Source organism: Nyctereutes procyonoides, unplaced genomic scaffold (assembly GCF_905146905.1).
Source record: "Nyctereutes procyonoides isolate TBG_1078 unplaced genomic scaffold, NYPRO_anot_genome, whole genome shotgun sequence".
NCBI lineage: Eukaryota > Metazoa > Chordata > Mammalia > Carnivora > Canidae > Nyctereutes > Nyctereutes procyonoides.
In genome coordinates, this window is record NW_026575122.1 from 30,998,915 (window position 1) to 31,020,029 (window position 21,115).

The 21,115-nt window shown below is 42.7% G+C and overlaps 1 protein-coding gene and 1 pseudogene across 1 annotated transcript in view; both read right to left on the reverse strand.

Annotated features, from left to right (window-relative positions):
• The window catches only part of PLEKHG7 (pleckstrin homology and RhoGEF domain containing G7), a 60,500-nt gene that overhangs the window by 16,238 nt on the left and 23,147 nt on the right, over nt 1-21,115 (reverse strand). The window contains 7 exon segments of the mRNA XM_055336456.1: nt 4,096-4,151; nt 4,154-4,184; nt 7,718-7,837; nt 8,859-8,957; nt 13,277-13,425; nt 14,756-14,846; nt 19,873-19,913. Of these exon segments, the coding sequence (XP_055192431.1) occupies nt 4,096-4,151; nt 4,154-4,184; nt 7,718-7,837; nt 8,859-8,957; nt 13,277-13,425; nt 14,756-14,846; nt 19,873-19,913 (587 nt within the window).
• LOC129517051 (U6 spliceosomal RNA) lies at nt 8,512-8,609 on the reverse strand (annotated as a pseudogene).

Here is a 21,115-nt window from a genome sequence, read left to right on the forward strand (position 1 = left end):
AACCTTCGCACTTTGGAGATCGGGGTACAATTGGCTCAATGGCCCAGGGAAGTCCGAAAGCCCTTCTGTAGATATTCACGTACTTGCTGAGGGACACTGAGATTCCAATGGCTTTCTCTGGCCCCTGGGATTCTGTTTGTACCCATACTGCTTCTCTCTTGAACAGCATGGGCCAAATGCCAAGTTAAGTCTTTTGGTTAGTTTCCTATGTTGGTTTCCACTGTAAACCCACTCAGGGAAAACATTTTATGAATTATGAATTATTATTTAACATTTATTTTACTGAAGATTTTGGGTTGAGGGGAGGGGTCAAATATACAGCCCACAGCCCCCCACCATTTTTCTGGTTCCATTTCCTTCTCTGAAAAGAGAGCTCTTTCTCTCTCACTGCTGAACTTACCCCTTCTCTTGCCCAGCCTCATGCTTAGCAATTTGCACCTGTCTTTCAAAGTTTGACCATATCTGTGGGGTTCTCGTCTACCCACACTAGCAGCTTTATTGAAATTATTTCTTCTGAAAACATTCAGTGCTCATTCCTCACAGGAATTTGGGCAGACACAGTCTTTTCCACTTTGCCACATACAGATGGCAGGTCATGAAAGTGAGCACATGGGTATGGGGTGGATGGAGCCCTAGGATCCAGGCTTCAAGGCTTGCTGAGGGATCACCCTCCCTTCTCCGTATCCCAGATTCCTCTTTTGGGAAATAGTGGAAGGTACTAGATCATCTCCAAGTTCTCAGCCAGGTCAAAGACGGCTGTGATTCTCATCAAGGCTGTAAGGGATAGAGAAGGAAGCAGAGACTCCAGGTGCAGAAAGGCTGGGGGTGGAACCAGTGGAAAGAAAAGACATTGGTGGTGGTGGTGGCGGAGGGGTTCACCTGTGGCCTTTGGGGCTGATTTCCATGCTGACTCACTGGCAGCTGCATTCCAGCTGGGGTGGTTGGGAGCCTCAGTAACGGATTTCCTCAAAACACAGTCCTGGGCCATTGCCCCAGATTTCCACACCTCAGGGGACAGCTCTGGCTGCCAGCACCCACTGGGATTCAGGGAGACTGTAAAAACATCCGAACCCCCCAGATAACAGTCGGGCAAGAAGCATCAGTAGTAAACAATTTAGCCAAAGATCCAGGCAGGGATAATTGGAAGCTTTTAGAATTTTGAAAGGCCTCAGTAGAGAGAATAAAGATATTTGATGATTCTGAAAGTAGCCATAAGTTTTTCTTTCATCTCCCTATTGGCTTTCTTTCTTCTTCTTCTTCTTCTTCTTCTTCTTCTTCTTCTTCTTCTTCTTCTTCTTCTTCTTCTTCTTCTTCTTTTTGGTGCATTAGGGAAGAAAAGAACCTCTCTGTCAAGAAAGATTGGACATAAAAGGCTTTTTCATGGATGAGTCTAGATCAATAGAGCCTGCTTTTGTTTTATAATAAGTATCGAGTGTGTTTAGGGGAACAGTGACAGGAATTCAGGCCCCAGACAAAAACATTCTTCTCATCAATCTGTCTTGAGGGGGATGTAGCATTGGGCTGGGCAGCCTGTGCTTGTGGAATCTTGGGAAATTTACATAAGCTCCCTAGGACTCGACTGTGAAATTCGAGTGACAGGAGTGCCTGTCTTGTCAGGTTGCTGAGGGGTCTTGAGCTCATCTACATGAATGCCCAGAACAGTCTACAGCAGGTAGAGCTCTAAGCTATTGTTTAGTTGAAGCCTATGGACAGAGCTCGTATCAAGTTTCTAGTCTCTTTCTCTGTCTCATCTCAACTGTCTAAGAAAGAGCAAGGAGACTTCAACTCCCATCAGTGTCCACCACCACCACATATAGACACCCATAAGGCCTAGTCCCACATGGTACAGAGGGTAAATCCATTCAGGTTCCAGGTGCATTCCTGGTTCCAGGGAGCCCATAGCATGACACAGATTTCAGTTCTCCAACCACGCTGTTTAATTTTTTTAATTTATTATTATTATTATTATTATTATTATTTTTAACCATGCTGTGTAGATCAAAACAGAGAAGGAAAACGCATGTCTGCTTCAGACAGGACTGCATGTGAATCGTTCCTGCCCTCTGCCCAGAGTGACCCTAATTCCCAACAAGTTGCCTCATTTGTCTAAACTCCTGGAAAATGGGGATAATGTCAGTGCTCACAGGGGAATTGTACAGACAAAGAGATGGTGCATGCCCAGCATGCAGCACAGTGCCTGGCCATAGCAAGAGTTCAAGAAGGAGTCATCTTTTCACCTTTATTATTATTACTACTTCTTCTTCTTATGTATTATAATTATTCCATGTTATAAGCACTATGTATATAATTATTGTATTTATTGTATATTTTAATACTATGATTATCAACTATCAGTGATGATCCTTTTGTTCTGTACTGTGGGGCTGTGGAGGGCAGATGCACCTCCCATTTCTCCAGAGCCTCCCCCTGATTCCTCAGCTTTGTCTCATGACGCTAACAGCTCCCCAGAAATGGGAAATTGCCTTGAGGACTAAGAAATAATTGTGGTGTAAGGAGCATTGATTTTTTTTTTTTCCTGGAGACCTTTATCCAGGTTCTTTTTTGCCATCTACTGGCCATGTGACTTTATAGAGTCACATCATCTTTCTGAGCCTCAGGAACAAATGGAGACCATGTAATCAGCTTCAGAGTTTTGTGCTAAGGATTAAGAGATGTTTGAGCAAGTGCCTGGTAAAGCCTTACGCGTTGTGAGAGTATTGTATGTTACCACTATGACATGGCCCTCCCTAGTTCTTTTCCTTAAATATCTCAGGTGCTATATACATTTCACAGATAAATGTAAGCCAGTTGATATGGGGTTTTCCACAGTTACTTGAAAGCAGTGGCTGAGCTTGGTTAAATTAATCTCTGCCCTAGCTTGGAAGGGGGAGACATGGACCTGGATTCTCGCCAGTTTGGGGCCCTGGCCAGGAATCCAATCCATCAGCTTCCAGGGAAAATTTTGCCACAGGATTATTTATACGTTTGGAAATCTAATGAGGTTTTAGTTTGAGTAGCAAATTAAACACTGAAAGGCTGAAGCTACAAAAATGGGGCCAAGTCTCTTCCCAAAGATCATCTCTCTTATCTTGGCCAGGCCACACCCAGGCTTTCTGGCACATGTGGACCACAGCAAAGGCGCAGTGATTCACAGCGAAGTGTTTCGGGCCCGTGGCCACCTTCCCTCCCATGCCTCTGAGATGGTGCTCTGGCAGGGGCTTCTCACAGCTGCAGGGAAGAGCTATTTTCTGGAAAGGCTTGGGCCATGTTCTCTGGATCATACAGAAGGGCTCTGGCATGATACTGAAGGGATCAAAGGAACTAGGGAAGTCAGGGAAAATTCTTTCCAGTTATTTTGTTGTTGTTGTTTTTAAAGATTTTATTTATTTATTCATGAGAGTCAGAGAGAGAGAGAGAGAGAGAGAGAGAGAGAGAGAGAGGCAGAGACATAAGCAGAGGGAGAAGCAGGCTCCACGCAGGGAGCCCAACGTGGGACTCGATCCCGGGTCTCCAGGATCATGACTGAAGGTGGTGCTAAACCACTGAGCCACCCGGGCTTCCCATCTTTCCAGTTATTCTTATTAGCAAATGTTTAAGTTCCCCTACAGGAATTTCTTGCTTTAGGACCCATGGCTGCCATGTTGTACAGCTCCCTGGGCAACACTAACTTTGTGCCCCGTGAGGTGTGAGGTGCTCTAGGGGTCACCATTCCCATAAATGGCAATCTAAGTGGTGCTCCTGGCTTCTGTGCAATAGGACTTTCCTGGGGCCAAATCCTACAAAAGCCAAATGTCTGGTCACAAAGCCACACAATGTACCGATTTCTTCCACAAATAAACCAAAGAACAAAGAGCATTTTTAAGCCCTACCTACCCAAATCTTAGGAAAGATGATATAATGTTTCCATATGGGCACCACTGCCAATTCCTAAGTGTCCAGTGGACTAGTTATTTACAGGGAAAGCAGATTTGTCATTAAAAGGTATTATTGATCATTTATTTTTCTTCTTTCCCTTTTACATGGTCTGTAATAACTCTTAGAACCTGTTACATCCAAAGAGTCCTAGGGAAAACATAAAAGGAAATGGTACTTGACTTTGAAGTAAATTCCAAAGTCATATCTTTGCCTCAGGCTCTCAACATAAAAGATGTGGCTGAGTAATTGAGGCAATAGGTCTGGTGGCTCTCCGAGCTACTGCAAAAAGAGCAGGACAGAAGGAAATTCAGAAGCAAGGAGAGCACAGACATTCTTTCTCCCTTCACCTTTACCATTAGCTAGGGCCGGGAAATGAGAAAGTCACCACTGTCAGGTGGAAGCTGTGACTGTGGACAACAGGCAGTCTTTGTGATAAACACTTTTTAAACAAAAACGGTATTCCCATAACAAACAGGTAACTCCTCAATAAGCCACCCCCCCCACTTCCTATACTTAAAGAAAATCTCACTTTGGACAGCTTAGTTTAATTCACCCTTTACCTCTGTTTATGCTTTGTTGAGGTCTACACAGCCCATGTGGTTCCTGATCACAAACATTGCCTTTGATTTCGGTGCTCATGTTGGTGGGTGTTAAGCTGGCATGGATAGTACGTGATTGACCTCATCATCAGCTAGTCCTCAAAAATATCCATAAACTTGATTCTCCTGCTGGCTTCCAAAAATAACAGCATTAAATTTGCCCCCCCCCCCATTGTTCTCGTGTTAAATCTGATGAAGAGTTAGATGTTGTTACTTTTATCTTGTAAAACTTTCATCGTGTCTTAAATCCGCTGCAATGACTTCACACTTGTAAGCTATCACACATTTATTTTAGCAGAGGGCAGATGGCCCATCCGGATGTATATGTTTACAAATATGAGGGTCAAATGGAGGACACCACCCAACATGCCACTCCCTCAGAGAAGTGTTTCTTTGGAATCACAGTTGCCTTCTCTCATGGCCAATGTGTCTGCCTCCTTCCTGGCAGATGCTCTCTTCAGGATTCCATAGTGCCTGCCACGTTGCTAGCCTTATGTGCTCCTTGATAGATTTATTGATTAAAATGATGAGTCATGGGTCCCATTCAGGGATTTCCAACAGTGTCATAATGTGATGGAGGGAGAGAAGGAAGGTACGTGTGCTTCCTGGTAACATCACCACTACGGTGAGTAGAGAAAGCAGACCCAGACTATAAGGCCACTAAAGTAAGTGACAATAGTAATGACAGAGATAACAGAAGCCCAGAAAATATTTTGTGGCAGGACCTCAGATGACAAAACACTCTGGAGAGAAAGGTTACGTTTCAGCTTCAGCAAGAAATGATTTTTTTTTTTAAAGATTTTATTTATTTGACACAGAGAGAGAGAGGACAAGTAGGGGGAGCAGCAGGCAGAGGGAGAGAGAGAAGTAGGCTCCCCGCTGAGCAGGGAGCCTGATGTGGGGCTTGATTCCAGAACCCTGGGATCATGACCTGAGATGAAGGCAGACACTCAACCGATTGAGCTACCTGGGTGCCCCAGCAAGAAGTAATTTGAAAGATGATGATGCGAGTTTATTTTCATGTCGGGGGCTTTGATATGGGGGCAGGAAAGACTTGGAAATAGAGAGCAGGACTTCTCAGAGGGCACTGAGAGCCTTGACAGATGCCATTACCAAGAGGCAATTGTTAAGACCATGAAGAGTTAGTCTTAGAAATCCAGTTCCACAAGCTCTGTGACCTGGGCCAGATGATCTGACCTCTCCACACCTCCTTCTTCTTCTCAGTGACTCGCACAGATGACTCACCTGTGAATAACAAATGCCCCAGTCTGCCCCCAGTGGGCTTCTTGTGAGGCACCGGGGTATTACTCTTCACCGGTTCCCTTTGCCCGGAAGAGTATAGGTACCCACTCCACTGAGGGGCAGCTTGGCCGTGTGACTCTCTTTGACCTTTGCCCTGTGAACAGCCAGGCCATGGATTGCTTCAGGCAGAAACTTGATGAGTCAGTGAGTACTCTGCCCTCCTCTCTTAATGTCTTTGCCATGAACACAGGTAACACTCCAGATGGTGGCTGTTCCCTCCGCATGGGTCCCAGAGCGAGGACACCCAGCCACTGAGATTTGGAGGTTGTTAATGTGGCACAAAAATGAATTTAACCTGATTGATACAGGATGATTTAAATTTAGGAAAAGCTTTTACAACCCATCTTTGCGCATTTGTAATACAATATGAAGCATTCACGTGTGGGTTTTACTATAGACTTTTAGGAGAGAGCCTATTAAATGCCCCATGCTTAGCAGGCCATAAGGGCTTTAATGCCATGGCCTAAATATCTGTGTCCCCTCAAATTCATATGTTAAATACAAATCCCTAATGTGACAGTGTTAGGAGGGGGGCCCTTGGGAGATTAGGTCATGAGGGTGGAGCCCTTGTGAATGGGATCAGCACTCTGATAAAAGATGCTCCAGGGAGCTCTCTAGCTCCTTCTGTCACGTGAGGATACAATGGGAAATCTGTGAACCAGAAGAGGACCCCCACCTGACCATGCTGGCACCGTAATCTTGGATTTCCACCTTCTAGAACTATGAGAAATTCATTTATGTTGTTTAAAAGCTGCCCACTCTGCGATATTTTGTTATAGCAGCCTGAGCAGACGAATACAACTTATGTGTTTTGATGAGAAGTTGATGTTTCTCCAGACTATTTACTAAAAACTAAATTTAAATATATTCTGAAGGATTGAGAAATCCTGAGATTTTTATCTAATTCCCAACACTATATTCTTTCTCTTGTTTTTCAGAGCACATCTTAGTCAAATCTGTTTTCAAAGTTTTACTAAGGATCTCCTTACTTTCACTTAATTTCATGCTTGTTTCACCTTATTAAATACTCCTTCGTCTCTTACCTCGAGCATCATTGCCTCCCAAAGGATTTCCTATGTCACTACCTCACCATCTGTGCCAGCCTGGAAGCTTTCTTCATAATATCTCTGTTCTTTTCTCCCCAGTATTTATCTCAATTTGATTATATCATAACGTCATTATTGGATCGATTTCTCCCCCATGACTGATAACTCCCCCAAAGCAGGGAGTGTGTCTAATTTTGCAGATTAGCATGTACAGGGTCTCAGCCCCACACCTGAGCACTTAGTAAGTGCTCAATAAATATCAATCCATCTATGGTTTTTTTGAATAGCTTATAAAAATTTAAATCTTGCTCCCTGAGCATGGGACTGGATTAAAAAGGTCAAAGTAAAAAAAAAAAAAAATTGGGGTGGAGGTCAATATTTATTTAGGAAATAAGTAGCATTTATCACACCAGAGGTACGGGTCTTTTTCTCTTCTCCTTCCATACAGAAGTCTTATTAAGGATGTTCATAGATGTGAAGATTTATTTTGTTCCTTTCTGCGAGCCTGGCACTTTGTTAGAAGAATAACTGAACCATGTAATTAGCCTACACAAACTGTTGCCATGAATATTGCTTTAAGTTGAAGTAATTTAAAAAACAGACTTGGAAATGGTGTTTCCATGCATGCAGAATTTTGTGTTAATATAACCCACACAGGAGAGGTGACAGTGGCAAACAGAAGCTGCAAGTTATTTTTGAAAATGTTGACTGGCAGAGGAAAGGATGTCTCCTTTGTGGGAGGGTGCGCGTGGAACTTTCTCAGGCATAGTAGCACAAATCAAGCAGTAGTTCAAATCAAGCAGCTGTGAACAACCCTCCCAGGATGGGGGTCAATTTATTGCCTGGAGCTGGGACGTCCCACAAGGATTTCACCTTCGTGAGCACAGAAATGAAATCCAATGGGAGTGAGGTCTCTGAAGGCTTGGCATTGTCCTTGATGATGCCAAAAAGACTGTTCACAAAACCAAAGCTTGTCTAGGGCCAGGGAGAAAGAAAACAAGAAGTAGGCACACTTCCACGGGTAAGGAATAAAAAATTGATGAGCTTCGAATATCACTCTTATAAATGTTTTCCATTTCGAATTTATCACCTGGCAAAATCCAAAGACTTCCTTTTCTCCACTCTCCAATATATATTTTCTTAAAGGTTTTCTTATAACTAGATTCTTGTTGGTATCTCTCTTCCTTTTTAGAGGAAAGATATTATTTATTTATAATATATGTGAGAAAAGGACATTTATTTGAAAATAAATATTTATGAGGATGATGGAGATCTTAAGAATGTGTTTAACTTTTTTTTGTATTCAGCATTATTTATTGAGGAAATTCTATATTCAGTGTTATTTATTATTATTATTATTATTATTTATAATAAATTCATTTTTATTGGTGTTCAATTTGCCAACATACAGAATAACACCCAGTGCTCATCCCGTCAAGTGACCCCCTCAGTGCCCGTCACCATTCACCCCCACCCCCTGCCCTCCTCCCCTTCCACCACCCCTAGTTCGTTTCCCAGAGATAGGAGTCTTTATGTTATTTAGTAAGTCCCAGATACCAGGCACTGTTTTAGGTCTCCTGGATACAGCAGTGAACAAGATGGGTTCCTGAGTATATTCTAGAAGATGTTCCAGAGTGTGTATTCTAGAAACAAATATGGAACGTTTCACAAATTTGTATGTCATTGTTGTGCAGGGGCCATGTTAGTCTTCTCTGTATGGCTCTAGTTTTGTGCTAATGAAGCAAGTGCTATGTTTACTTTTTTAAATGGCCATGGCAAGGTGAAAAATGTTACGGAACCCCCACTAGTATCTGCAATCTATTGGAAAGACATCAACAGACATTTAGATTTTCTGCTTATTAACCCAAACTCCTGATCATGAGGTTATATGGGGACGGAATATAGTATATAAGCCACAGGAATAGAATGAGCATACATTTTTTATGATTCTCCGGTGAATTTTAAAACATAGTTACTGGAATCTTCCCACTATGACTCACCTGACTTACTCCTGTAGGTTTGCTAAAAGTCTCCATAAATCCACATCCAGGAGATATTCATGAGTTGGTAGATATTTTAATGTATTCATGAAGATCTTTAAGAAAAATGCATATTACTTTTTATTTTCCAATTTTGAAACTTGCCCTTTGAGAGAACATTAAACATAAGGCTCCTGAGTATAACTTTACAAAACAATGTAGAAATCAGTATTTTCAAGGTTTAAGAATTTTGCTAAATATAAAAGATGACATTTAAGCCCCATAGGACATATGGGAAATGAGCTGTTCTGTTCGAAGTCGCTGTTGGTCACAATTCCTGTTGAACACTGGATCTGATCAAATGGGTCTTCTTGGCTTTCCGAGGCCAGAGAAATCTCAAAGTTTCTCTTCTTGCCAATGGCATTAACTTGAGACCAAAACAGCATTCAAATTGAGTCTGCAAAAGACCCAAATATCCTGTACATTCAGGAAATTAAAAATAGAGGACTAATGAGTTAATATCTGATAACTGGGAAGATGTTTAGATTTGGATAAAGGCATTAAATATTGATGAAACATTAAGACAGTCTTTATGTTATTATTACTTGATCTGATGCTTTCATATAGTAGGAAAACTAGAGCAAGTCAAGAAGGAACTATAATTCTCACAGATAACCTGCCCTCATTCTATAAACTAGAGATCAACTTGTTAATAATTCTTTCTTTTATAGATTTTATTTATTTGAGAGAGAGAGAGAGAGAGAGAGAGAGAGAGAGATACTGAGAGAGAGCATGAGCAGAGGGTTGAGAGAGAAGCAGATTCCCCACTGAGCAAGGAGCCTGATGTGAGGCTCAATCCCATGACCCCGGGATCATGACCTGAGCAGAAGGCAGATGCTTAACTGACTGAGCCACCCAGCCACCCAAGATCAACTTAAGGAAACAGGACTACTTTTTATAAATATGATGAAGCATTCAAAAGGACCAATTATTTCAAGGAGTTTAGGTGCTAAAAAAAGAACTCTAGACCACCAATCTTCTCTAGTTTCCATTTCCATGTATTAATGCAGTGAATGTTTCTAGAACTTGCATCAGAACCACCTAGAAACTTGTTAAATCAGAGATTAGTGTCAACTCCCCAAATTTCTGATTCATAGGTCTCTGATGGGGTCTGAGAATATATATTTTTTTAAGTAGGCTTCCTGCCCAACGTGGAGCCCAATGAAAGGCTTGAACTCAACCCACGATCAAGACTGGAATTGAGATCAAGAGTTGGATTCTTAACTGACTGAGCCACCCAGACACCCTGAGAATATGCATTTTTAGCAAGTTACCAAGTGACTCTGATGCTGCTGGTCTAGGGACCCCATTTTGAGCACCACTGACTTACAGCTTCCTCACATCCCATGTACAGACACCCCTCATAGTCTTGCACTTCATAGATATACCAGTTTTTACAAATTGAAGGTTTGTGGCAACACTGCATTGGGCAGGTCTTTTGGTGTGTTTTCCAAGCATTGACTCACTTCATGTCTGTGTCACATTTTCATAATTCTCATACTTCAAGTTTTCATTATTATTTATTTGTTATGGTGATCATGATCAATCATTTTTGATATTACTATTGTAATTGTTTTCTGGTTCCACAAACCACACCCACATAAGATGGTGAACTTAACTGATAAGCGTTGTGTGTGTGTCCTGACTGCTCCACTAACCAGCTGTTCCCCATCTCTCTCCTTCCCTCTCCTCAGGCCTCCCTAATCCTTGAGACAGAACAATAGTGAAATGAGGCCTGTGAATAATCTTACAATGACTTCTACGTGCTCAAGTGAAAGGAAGAGTCAACTAATATGACAAACTTCATTTTTGCCTTATTTTAAGAAATTGCCACAGCCACTTCAGCCTTGAGCAACCACCATCCTAGTCAGCAGCAGCCATCCACACTGAGGCAAGACCCACTGCCAGCAACAGGGTTCTTTTTTTTTTTTTTTTTAAGATTTCATTTATTTATTCATGAGAGACGCAGAGAGAGAGAGAGAGAGAGGCAGAGACACAGGTAGAGGGAGAAGCAGGCTCCATTCAGGGAGCCCGACGTGGGACTGGATCCCAGGACCTCGGGATCATGGCCTGAGCCAAAGGCAGATGCTCAACCACTGAGCCACCCAGGCACCCCAGGATTTTGACATACTGAAAGTTCAGATGGTGGCTAGCATTTTTCAGCAATAAAGTATTTTTAAATTAAGGTACGACCATCATTTTTTAGACATACTATTGCACACTGGAAAGACTGACTACACCATAGTGTAAATGCAACATTTATATGTACTGGGAAAGCAAAAAATTCATTTGACTTGCTTTATTGCAATATTCACATTATTGCGATGGTCTGGAACTGCACCCATAATCTCCCTGAGGTATGCCTGGAGTATTGGTTGTCTGGAAATCTGGCAATATCCAAGTATTTAAAAAACATAATCATAAGAAACAGAAGTCATTGCTACAGATAAATCGGGAACATTTAGAAGAAATAGTATTTTTGCTATAATAATTTTTTCCGTTATAGAAAATTTTGCCACTTAAAGAGATGTTGAATCCTTTGGTATACTTATTTTACTACTTGACTTACAAAATATAAGTAACTTTGGGGAACTTGTATTGACTGTGCAAAGGGAGATACATATACTCTAAATACACTGGGACGTTTGAAAATAAATAAACCCAAACTGGGATAAAAAAACAGAAAATGCTAGTTTGAAAAGATTATGCAGTTAACAGTGGAATTAAAAAATTCTTAGGCTGCTTATTTGGGCAAAGGAGGTAACATATAGGCCAGGGGTTAGTGCTCCATAATGAACATCTATTGGCTACCACCCAGCTTCAGTACTCCCCTTCCCTGTACCTTATACTTTTCAGCTCAGTGTCTAATCTTCCCCATGCCTTGCATGTGCCATGTATCAAGATGGCCTTACTCCTAAGGATGGGTCTTGATTGCCTTAAACCAATTAGCATTCTCCTTCCTTATCAGGGTAGTTGGTTCAGGAGAGGGCATATGACTGAAGCCAGTCCAACTGGAATGAAAATCAAGACTTTGGCTGCGATCTTCTCTCTCTCTCTGTCTCTCTCTCTCTCTCTCGCCTCAAGGACTGCAGCCACTCTGTGACTACAACATAGAATGAGGGTGACGCCCTGGAAGGCAGGGATAAGAGATGGAAAAAAAATTCTGTCCTTGGTTTTGAGTCCCTTGGTCGAACCAACCTTGAACTCTCTCCCATCTGTGGACAGTACACCCACATGAACCACTAACATCCTGTATCACTTAAACTCTTTTTACATATCCTGATACATATCATCTCTAAATCTCAATTTCCTGAGTGTCTTTGTGGTTTAAATTTTGCTGGTAAAGTACTTAACATTGTGACCGACACAATCGATATTACTTATAGAAGATATTAACTGACATTTGTATAGGACCGGTTAGATTTTGAAGAAAACCAATGTGATCATTACAGTGATGGGATGTTATGAGATAGCCGGAGATGGAATCATCATCCCTCTTTTATAGCTTAGCCCAGGGGTTGTTATAAATGACAGCCTGTGCGATCAACCAAGACTACTACCCAAATAATATTTTAATGTAATACAGCCATGCACATTATTTATTTTTTCTTTTCTTTTCTTTTCTCTTCTTTCTTTTCTCTCTCTCTCTCTCTCTCTCTCTCTTTTTTAACTAATTATCTATTGCAGCTTCTTTGGCTCTGTGGCTGAAGCTAAGTAGTTGCAATAAGGACCACATGGACTGCAAAGCCCAAAATATCTACTGTCTGGACCTTTACGGAAATGTCTGCCAACCCCTGGTTTAGGAAATGGAGGACTAGACTTTCTGAAGGTCAAAGTCATAGGCAGATCCAGAGCTTGAACCCACGTCTCCCCACACAGTGTTGTTCCTGTGTAAGAGTGTAGCCAGAGCTCAAAAGCCTTATGGGCAGAGGCAGCAGCCCTGTGGTGAGGTGGCTCCTGCTCCCTGTGGCCTTGGAAGGCTGCTGCTCCCTTCCCATTCTTTGCCCCGTGGTTCTTCCTGGAGGGAATTCTCTGCCCAGAACTGCCCTGGATCGGGGCTGCAGCCCCACACCACCTCAGGGGCACCAGCTCCCGGGAGACGCCAGGAATATGCTGTGTCATCCAACCCCACTGCACTGGGAATGGTTGCCCCGGGCATCTGTGCCTGCGAGGCCATGTTTTTAAAAAAGAACGAAGAGCCAACTCAGTAGCAGATAAACAAAAATGAACAATACATGCAATTTTCTTAAGATCCCCTGAAAAAAGAGACACTTCCCCCAATTTCATTTTTTTTTTAAGCATGGAGGGGACCATAAGTCCCCAGAGAATCAAATTAATATTTTCCATTTACTACAAAACTGAGAGCCAGCATCACAGTCTTAAGAACTAATAAATGGCCCAAGAAATAAGTGCATTCACTTGTGAAGAGCTCTCACACGGCCTCTTGATGCTTTCTCAAGTCTAATTGGTCGGTGGGAAGTTTTTGATGGGTTTCCAGGACTTCGTTCCAGGTTTCACCATGAATGTGGGAGGAAAGAGAGAACAAACCATGTCCACCCCGGTGAGCTGGCTTGCAGAATGGCAGGAACAGGCCATTCCCAAAACCATGTCTCCCACTGCAGGCCCTTGGCATCCCTCTCGCTAGTGGCTCCTCAAGCTACTCAAACGACAGAACTTACATATAAGTTAGAAATAAGTCCCTGTGCCTTTGAGATGCCAATTGTACTTCATGCCAAGCATGGGCTGCACTGTTTACATACATTGTTTTTCGTTTAAAATGAGAAGTAATCTAAATCAATGTTGTTTTGAATGACACTTCTGAATTTCATGAGTCCTTCTCAGTGTATTACAAACAAAACAAGACTATCCTCAAAGAACCCCAAACCCAGAACTGGGCAGTCTAATCCAGGTTTCACTGGCAATGCTTGTTGAAATTAACTTTTTTAATTTTTTATTGGTGTTCAATTTGCCAACATATAGCATAACACCCAATGCTCATCCCAATAAGTGCCCCCCTCAGTGCCTGTCACCCAGTCACCCCCACCCCTCATCCACCTCCCTTTCTACCACATCTTGTTCGTTTCCCAGAGTTAGGAGTCTCTCACGTTCTGTCTCCCTTTTTGATATTTCCCACTCATTTTTTCTCCTTTCCCCTTTATTCCCTTTCACTATTTTTTATATTCCCCAAATGAATGAGACTATATAATGTTTGTCCTTCTCCAATTGACTTATTTCACTCAGCATAATACCCTACAGGTCCACCTATGTTGAAGCAAATGGTGGGTATTTGTCGTTTGTAATGGCTGAGTAATATTCCACTGTATACATAGACCACAGCTTCTTTATCCATTCATCTTTCGATGGACACTGAGGCTCCTTCCACAGTTTGGCTATTGTGGACATTGCTGCTAGAAACATCGGGGTGCAGGTGCCCCGGTGTTTCACTTCATCTGTATCTTTGGGGTAAATCCTCAGCAGTGCAATTGTGAAATTAACTTTTGAAGAATCATGAAATATGGGTTTTAACATTTAAAGAGACCTTTAGAAGTTGTTTCATCAAAAAAGACCCAGAGAGGTGAATAATTGTAGCAACTTTTGACATTTTGCACGGGGCTTTCTGGTCCCCCAAGTGTTCTTATGGCCATGGCTTTGTTAAGATAAAATAGCTTTCCTAGGTTTCAGTGTGCAACAGAGAGAGCCAACCGGGTTCTCCTACATTCTGCTCATATTATGAACAAGGCAATAATTTGACAACTTAAAATAATGACTACACCAGCAGCAACAACAACAACAACAACAACAACAACAAAAAGAAGGCCTGTCGTGGCAGCAAACAAGGTATGAGCTACCTTGGGGCCATGGAGCTCACAGGCCCTGAGGTCTGCAATCTTCACAGAGGACAGAGAGCCTTCCAGATGGGATACGTGCTTAGGTTCGTCTTGGCCCTGCTTAAAGATCATTAGAAAAGGGACTTTCAAGCATGCACTCTTTAAGGACACAGCTTTAGCAGCCTCAGTATGTTCCACTTCATTCTCTAGGATGTATGGGAACAGACTGCATGCACATTTTGTGAAAAGCCATTTCTGAGCCATAGTCTGACCCACAGAACCACAGAGTGTCAGACCCAGAGGACAGAAGCCAGGATGTCTAGTCCAAAGGTCTTGTTTTACCTGAGAAAAGACACAAATCCAAGGCTCAGGACAGTCAGGTACTAACTGTGGTCTAGCACCCGCCCTGGGGTGATGGAATGTCTTTCTCTATCCTAACTTCTCCAAATACTGGATCACAGCATGTTAGCATCAGAGGTGCCTCAAGTGTGTTAGCTCAAGTCTTCACTTAGCAGATGACTAAATAAAGCCTTGAGTGGTAAAGGCTGCCCAACATGATAATTCTCTGTCACAGAATACCAGAATATTCTAGAAACTCTGGTTTCCTTAGAATGGGACCGCTCACTTATTTTTGTTGTAATTTTTATTTTTAATAATATTAGTTTTAAAAATCTGATTACAGGGGGACCTGGGTTGCTCAGTGGTTGAGCATCTGCCTTTGGTTCAGGGCGTGATCCCTGGGTCCTGGGATCGAGCCCCACATCGGGCTCCTTACGGGGAGCCTGCTTCTCCCTCTGCCTGTGTCCCTGCCTCTCTCTCTGTGTCTCTCATGAATAAATAAATAAAATCTTAAAAAAAATCTGATTACAAAGTTATTGCAGAAAATTTGAGAAACAAAGAAAAGCACAAAATCGAAGTTACCGATATTCTCTATGCCTAGATAACTGCTGAAAACATTTTTCTGACTGTATTTATAAGCAATTTTTAACGGTGTTGTACTTACACATCCTTTTGTAACCTGGTTTTTAAACTTAATATGGTGTGACCTTTTCACATTTTTTTTTTTGACTCATTCAGTATTCTGCTGAAAGATCATGAATTGCCCACTGAAAGAGCTCATTTCACCAGGAAGAAACTCTCATGACAATGTGGGAGGCTTTCTAAAGTCAACTTGGCTGCATTTCAAATACGTGTTTATCACAGATAATTTTTTAACTTGTTCTATAGCCCCAGGCCTGATGCATGGTGCTGGACAGTGGATCCAAGCAGTTTTCTGGAAGTTACTCAACTTGACAGGTTATAAGCAAGAGAAGGCATAGGTTTCCTGCTGCTGTGGTTAGATGGTTCCCTGTGTATCTGAAAGGAGACCTATATAATAGTTCTAGAATGTGCTCAAGGGCTGTGGCTGGTATTTCTGGTAGGGTTATGGCACTGGAGAAAGGAATCTGTTAGAAGCTCATTAGCTTCCACGGTAGCAAAGGAATCTTGCAGCCAGCTGGAGACCTCCTACAGCAATTGTGACATATGCCTTTTGTTGATGTCTGAAACCATAGCGAGTGCATGTAGTGGAAATTTTAAAAATCAGCAGCCAGTTAGAAAATGAAGCTGAGACAACAGAAACAGTGTTGGGGCTATGGGAAAGTGGGCACCAGCCCTCTCTCTTGAGGGGCACTCACTGTTACTTTCCACGGGTCTGACCAACCTCCTGACCAAAGTGCTCTGTGGACATACCAGTGAGGAGGGAGGGGACAGTCCTTCCAGAGGTCACATTAGGTCTTTAGAGTAAGAGACCCATTGTCCGAGGCCTTATTGCTTCTGCTATGGTGGCATTGGCTAGGAGACGCAATGAGAAGCATTTGAAGTGTATTTGAAAGGGTATAGAGGACAAAGAAAAGGAATAAGCCAAGGTTAGTTCTAGAGTCTCAAGCTGAATAACTCTTAAGAGGTAGATGGGATGGAGTTTGCAGTGGCCACTGGTACCATGGAACTACAGCAAAATGGACATACGTGGATATATACATTTTGGAGTGGTTGACAAAGATGGCATTGAATTGGTGAGAATGGGGAAGAATTTTGAGAGCTCTGATGAGAGAAAGGAAAGAAGCTTGTCCGGGGGTGGTCATGTGGAGAAGCAGGGCAATGTCAGAACTGAGACTCAGAGCCAGACAGTCTGGGACCCCTGGGGAGAAGGCCCCATTTTACCATATAAGAGCTATGCGACCTCAAGAAGCCAATCCACCTCTCTGAGCCTTGGCTTACCCATTTGCAAAATGGGGACAGTAGCATTACCGACCTTGATGGGTTGTTGGAATAATTAATGAATCAACATGTGTAAACCCTGACATGCACAAATAGGAATGCATGTAACAGAATCAGTGCCTGGTCATTGGAAACATCCCGTATGTGCTTGCTTTTATCCTTAATATTGTTATTGATGGTTGGGAAGAAATGAAGGAGAGAAGGAAGGATGATAAGAAAGGAAAAATCTGTAATAGATTGGGGAAAGACATTACAATGTAGCAGCATGTTTATTATATTCCTGTGGATTATCATTTATAGAGATGTGAATTAGGTGCTACATAAGGCTCAAAAGATGAAGGAGCAAGTAGACAGGTTGATTTTATTTTTATTTATTTATGATAGTCACACACAGAGAGAGAGAGAGAGGCAGAGACACAGGCAGAGGGAGAAGCAGGCTCCATGCCGGGAGCCCGACGTGGGACTCGATCCCGGGTCTCCAGGATCGCGCCCTGGGCCAAAGGCAGGCGCCAAACCGCTGCGCCACCCAGGGATCCTGACAGGTTGATTTTAAAGGGAGGAAATATTGTATCCTTTTGAAAATGAGCCTTCAAGAAATGAATTTCCTTTCATTACTGAGAACATTTGCTGAAACGTTTTGTCATTCCACTAATTATTCTCCACCGCTGCCTACCCACCTCCAACACTGTGCAAGTTATTCAGCACATTTTTTCTTCTAATTTACATGCCAGTCGAACCTTCTCAATTATGAGTTGGTGATGGGCATCTTGGTGTCTTAGCTATCTAGCCCAGTGCTTGGCACATACAGTCACCCAGCACATGTGGGACATGTTGCTTCTTTAGGAGGAATAATAGAGCTTCTAAAATCTAAAAATAGATGGGTCATCTTATAGGAGTGTTCTTGTAGGGGTTTCCCTTCCTTAGGTAAGTTTTTCCCTTCTGATAGCACATTTTAATCTCCTTGGCAGCTTTTACAGCTTCCTTCCTCTGGAGGAAAACTGGTGGGAGATGCCCCTTCTCCTGGGACCTCACATCTGCCTGGTAACCCTCCCTGCTCCCATTTATATGAGGAAAGAGCCCAGGCAAAGCAGTCTCAGATCTGCCAGGAAAATAGTCAAATTGAGTCTCTAAACAGGGACAAAATGAGAGTGACTGGTGAGCAACATCTCATGTCATTGTTTATGACGATGGTGTCACAATTGTACCGGTAGTTTATGATTTGAATCTAAACATTTGTAATGTTTAGACTGTGTCCCTACAAACTGAATGTTTGTATCCTCCCCAAATTCATATGCTAGAGCTCTAACCCCTAAATGTGATGGTATTTGGAGATGGGGACTTTGGGAGGTAAGCAGGTTTAGATGAGGTCATGGGGGTGGGGCCCCAAGTTGGGATCTAGGCCATTATACAAAGAAGAGACAGTAATGTGCTCCCTCTCAGCCATGTGAGGGTGCAGCGAGAAGGCCACCTACAAGCCAGGAGGAGAGCCTTCACCATAACCCAACAGTGCTGCCTCCTTGATATCGGACTTCCCCAGACTCCAGAAATAAGTATTTACTGTTTAGGCCTCCTAGTCGTTGGTAGTTTGTTGCAGCAGTCCAAGCTGACTAAGACACTTATATGAGTTTTTTTTTTTTATGCTTGAAAAAATTATGTGAGTCAACCATGCATTCAGTTATGAGAACAAATAGTTTTCCAGTTCCTAATTATTTTTATTTTTTAAAAAATATTTTATTTATTTATTCATGAGAGACACAGAGAGAGAGAGAGAGAGGCAGAGACACAGGCAGAGGGAGAAGCAGGCTCCATGCAGGGAGCCTGATGTGGGACTTGATTCCAGGACCCTGGGATCACGCCCTGGGTTGAAGGTGGCGCTAAACCACTGAGTCACCCAGGGATCCCCTCCAGATCCTAATAAAGTAATACTACCAACACTATGGCCAGGACAGATTGCTATGTTTACCACATGTCCCACTCTGTGGCAAGCTCCACAAACATTGTTTGATTTACTCATCAGGACCCCCTTCTGAGGCTGGTCCATTACCACACCCCCCTCTAGAGGGAAGGACTCAAAGCTGAGGGAGGGTGATTCATCTGGAACAGTAATTAGAGCAGCATAGACTGGAACCTCAGAGGGCTTTGGATTTAGCTACAGGACTTTAAAAAAAAAAATCAATGTGTGTGTATCTACAGATGACAAAGTGATTGGAGGCCATGTGGGCAGACTTTTGTACTAGAATGGGGCACAGCCACTACCCAGGAGGCCCTACTGCTCCGCCAGCTGCAGGTGTGTAGACAGCAGTGAAGCGTGCCCACCAGGAAGGCCGGCTGGCCGCCAACTCTTGTCCTAGGTAGTAAAGAATCAAGGATCACCGCTTTCGATTTATAACCCTTCAATAATGGATGGAACCAAGAATGAATTTAAAAAACCTACTAGGACAGGTCCAACTGGCTTCCCCAGAAATAGATGTGTATTTGTGGAATTCGCTTCCATAATATCTCATTAATTTTTCAGTGTTCCCAATGCGCACAGCGCCGACTGCAAACCGGGCATACAATTGTGCAAGTTTGCTTCAACGAGTGAGCCGCCTCCTAGGCTGTATCAGGTTATAAATTTGCAGTTGTCAAGCATCACAATGTTAGCATTGCTTGGTTTTTTGCAGAGCTTATTACCCACTGGCAATCAGCACGTTCTGCTGCACGCAATGGCATCATTTGGCATGTTTGGCAGCCACTGCCGTGGATGTGATGATATTGTTTAAACTCCTTGTGCCATCTGCCATCACACAAAGATAAAGTGGGATGAAGGGGCTCTTCAGCCATCTCTCACTTCCTTAGCTACCGAGGCTTTCTTAAAGCAAACATGACAATGCACAACACTCACCACCTGTCTCTTGGAGAAAGGCCATCTTGGCTTTTTGGATTCTGCTGAGTGAAATGAAAGAAAATACATGAATACTTCAAGTAATTGGTGACAGATCATTACAGGGCTTGATGCAAATGAGCCCAACAGAATTTACCCTGCTTTAGTGCTCCTCTGGAGCATCACAGAATGAATATTTATATTTATGCAGATGAGCAAATAAAGCAACATCGCGACCTAAAAGTTGGTATCCCATTGCTACCTCGAGGTGATATCGTCCTGCTTCCCAACTAGAGAATTGTTTAGCTTTCTTTCCCCCATCAGTTGGAGAGAAATTTATAAAATATGATAAGGAAGTCCAGTAATTCCTTTAAGACAGAATGTCGTGGTCACACTGGGCTACCGGGGGGCAGGCCACCATCTGCAATGACTCAACTTGATACGTGGGGATTGTGATGATAATCCCCAGGTGTGGTTAGGCAAGCCCTGGAAATAGGGGGGCCATCAACACGTGTTACCCATCTTTATTCTGGGGCTTTTCGTTGCTATTGGCCACCATCCAAACAGTCCTTGGGAGTTTCTTTAAGTTGTGAAGAAAGTCATTATCCAGTAACACATTTTTGGGGATTCTCAGGAAGCAGAGATTAGATTAGGGCCTCTTGATTTTTTTTTTTTTTTTAATGGCGTTTGCATCAACTTGTAATGCTAGTCAGAAAAATCTGGGAATTGTCTCTCAGGTTTAGATGAACTGGTCTCGTGGCTCAATATATAACACGATGTCTTCTGGGTCTATCTCCTTTCTATTAAATTCATCAGGAGATTGTGCAGAGCACTCCCATCAAATGAAAGCAATTACCCAAGCAGCACTTACCACAAAGGATGTGCTCCAGGGACTTTTCCTCCTGGAACCCTGAAAGGCAACTGTCTAGCTGATTATCCCGCCAGTTCTGACCACCCTATTGATCTTTTTAAAGGGGATATTAGGTGGAATCTCCCTTAGGGACAAATCAGCTTTCACGGCGCTCAGCCCCCAAATGCCTGGTGGTAAATTATTATGTCCAATTTGAACTGCAATAATTGGGGTCTCCGGTCTTAGCAATTTCTCTCTGCTTTTCTAACTTTGGGGATAAGTTTAGGGCCTTGGGAAAGATTCGCACGCATTTAGAAGGAGATTTAAAGTCTTTACTGAACCCGCAATCTTATTATCTGTATTAAATATTCACTTTTGCTGAGTCGGAATCTCTATTCCAACAGTATCTTTAGG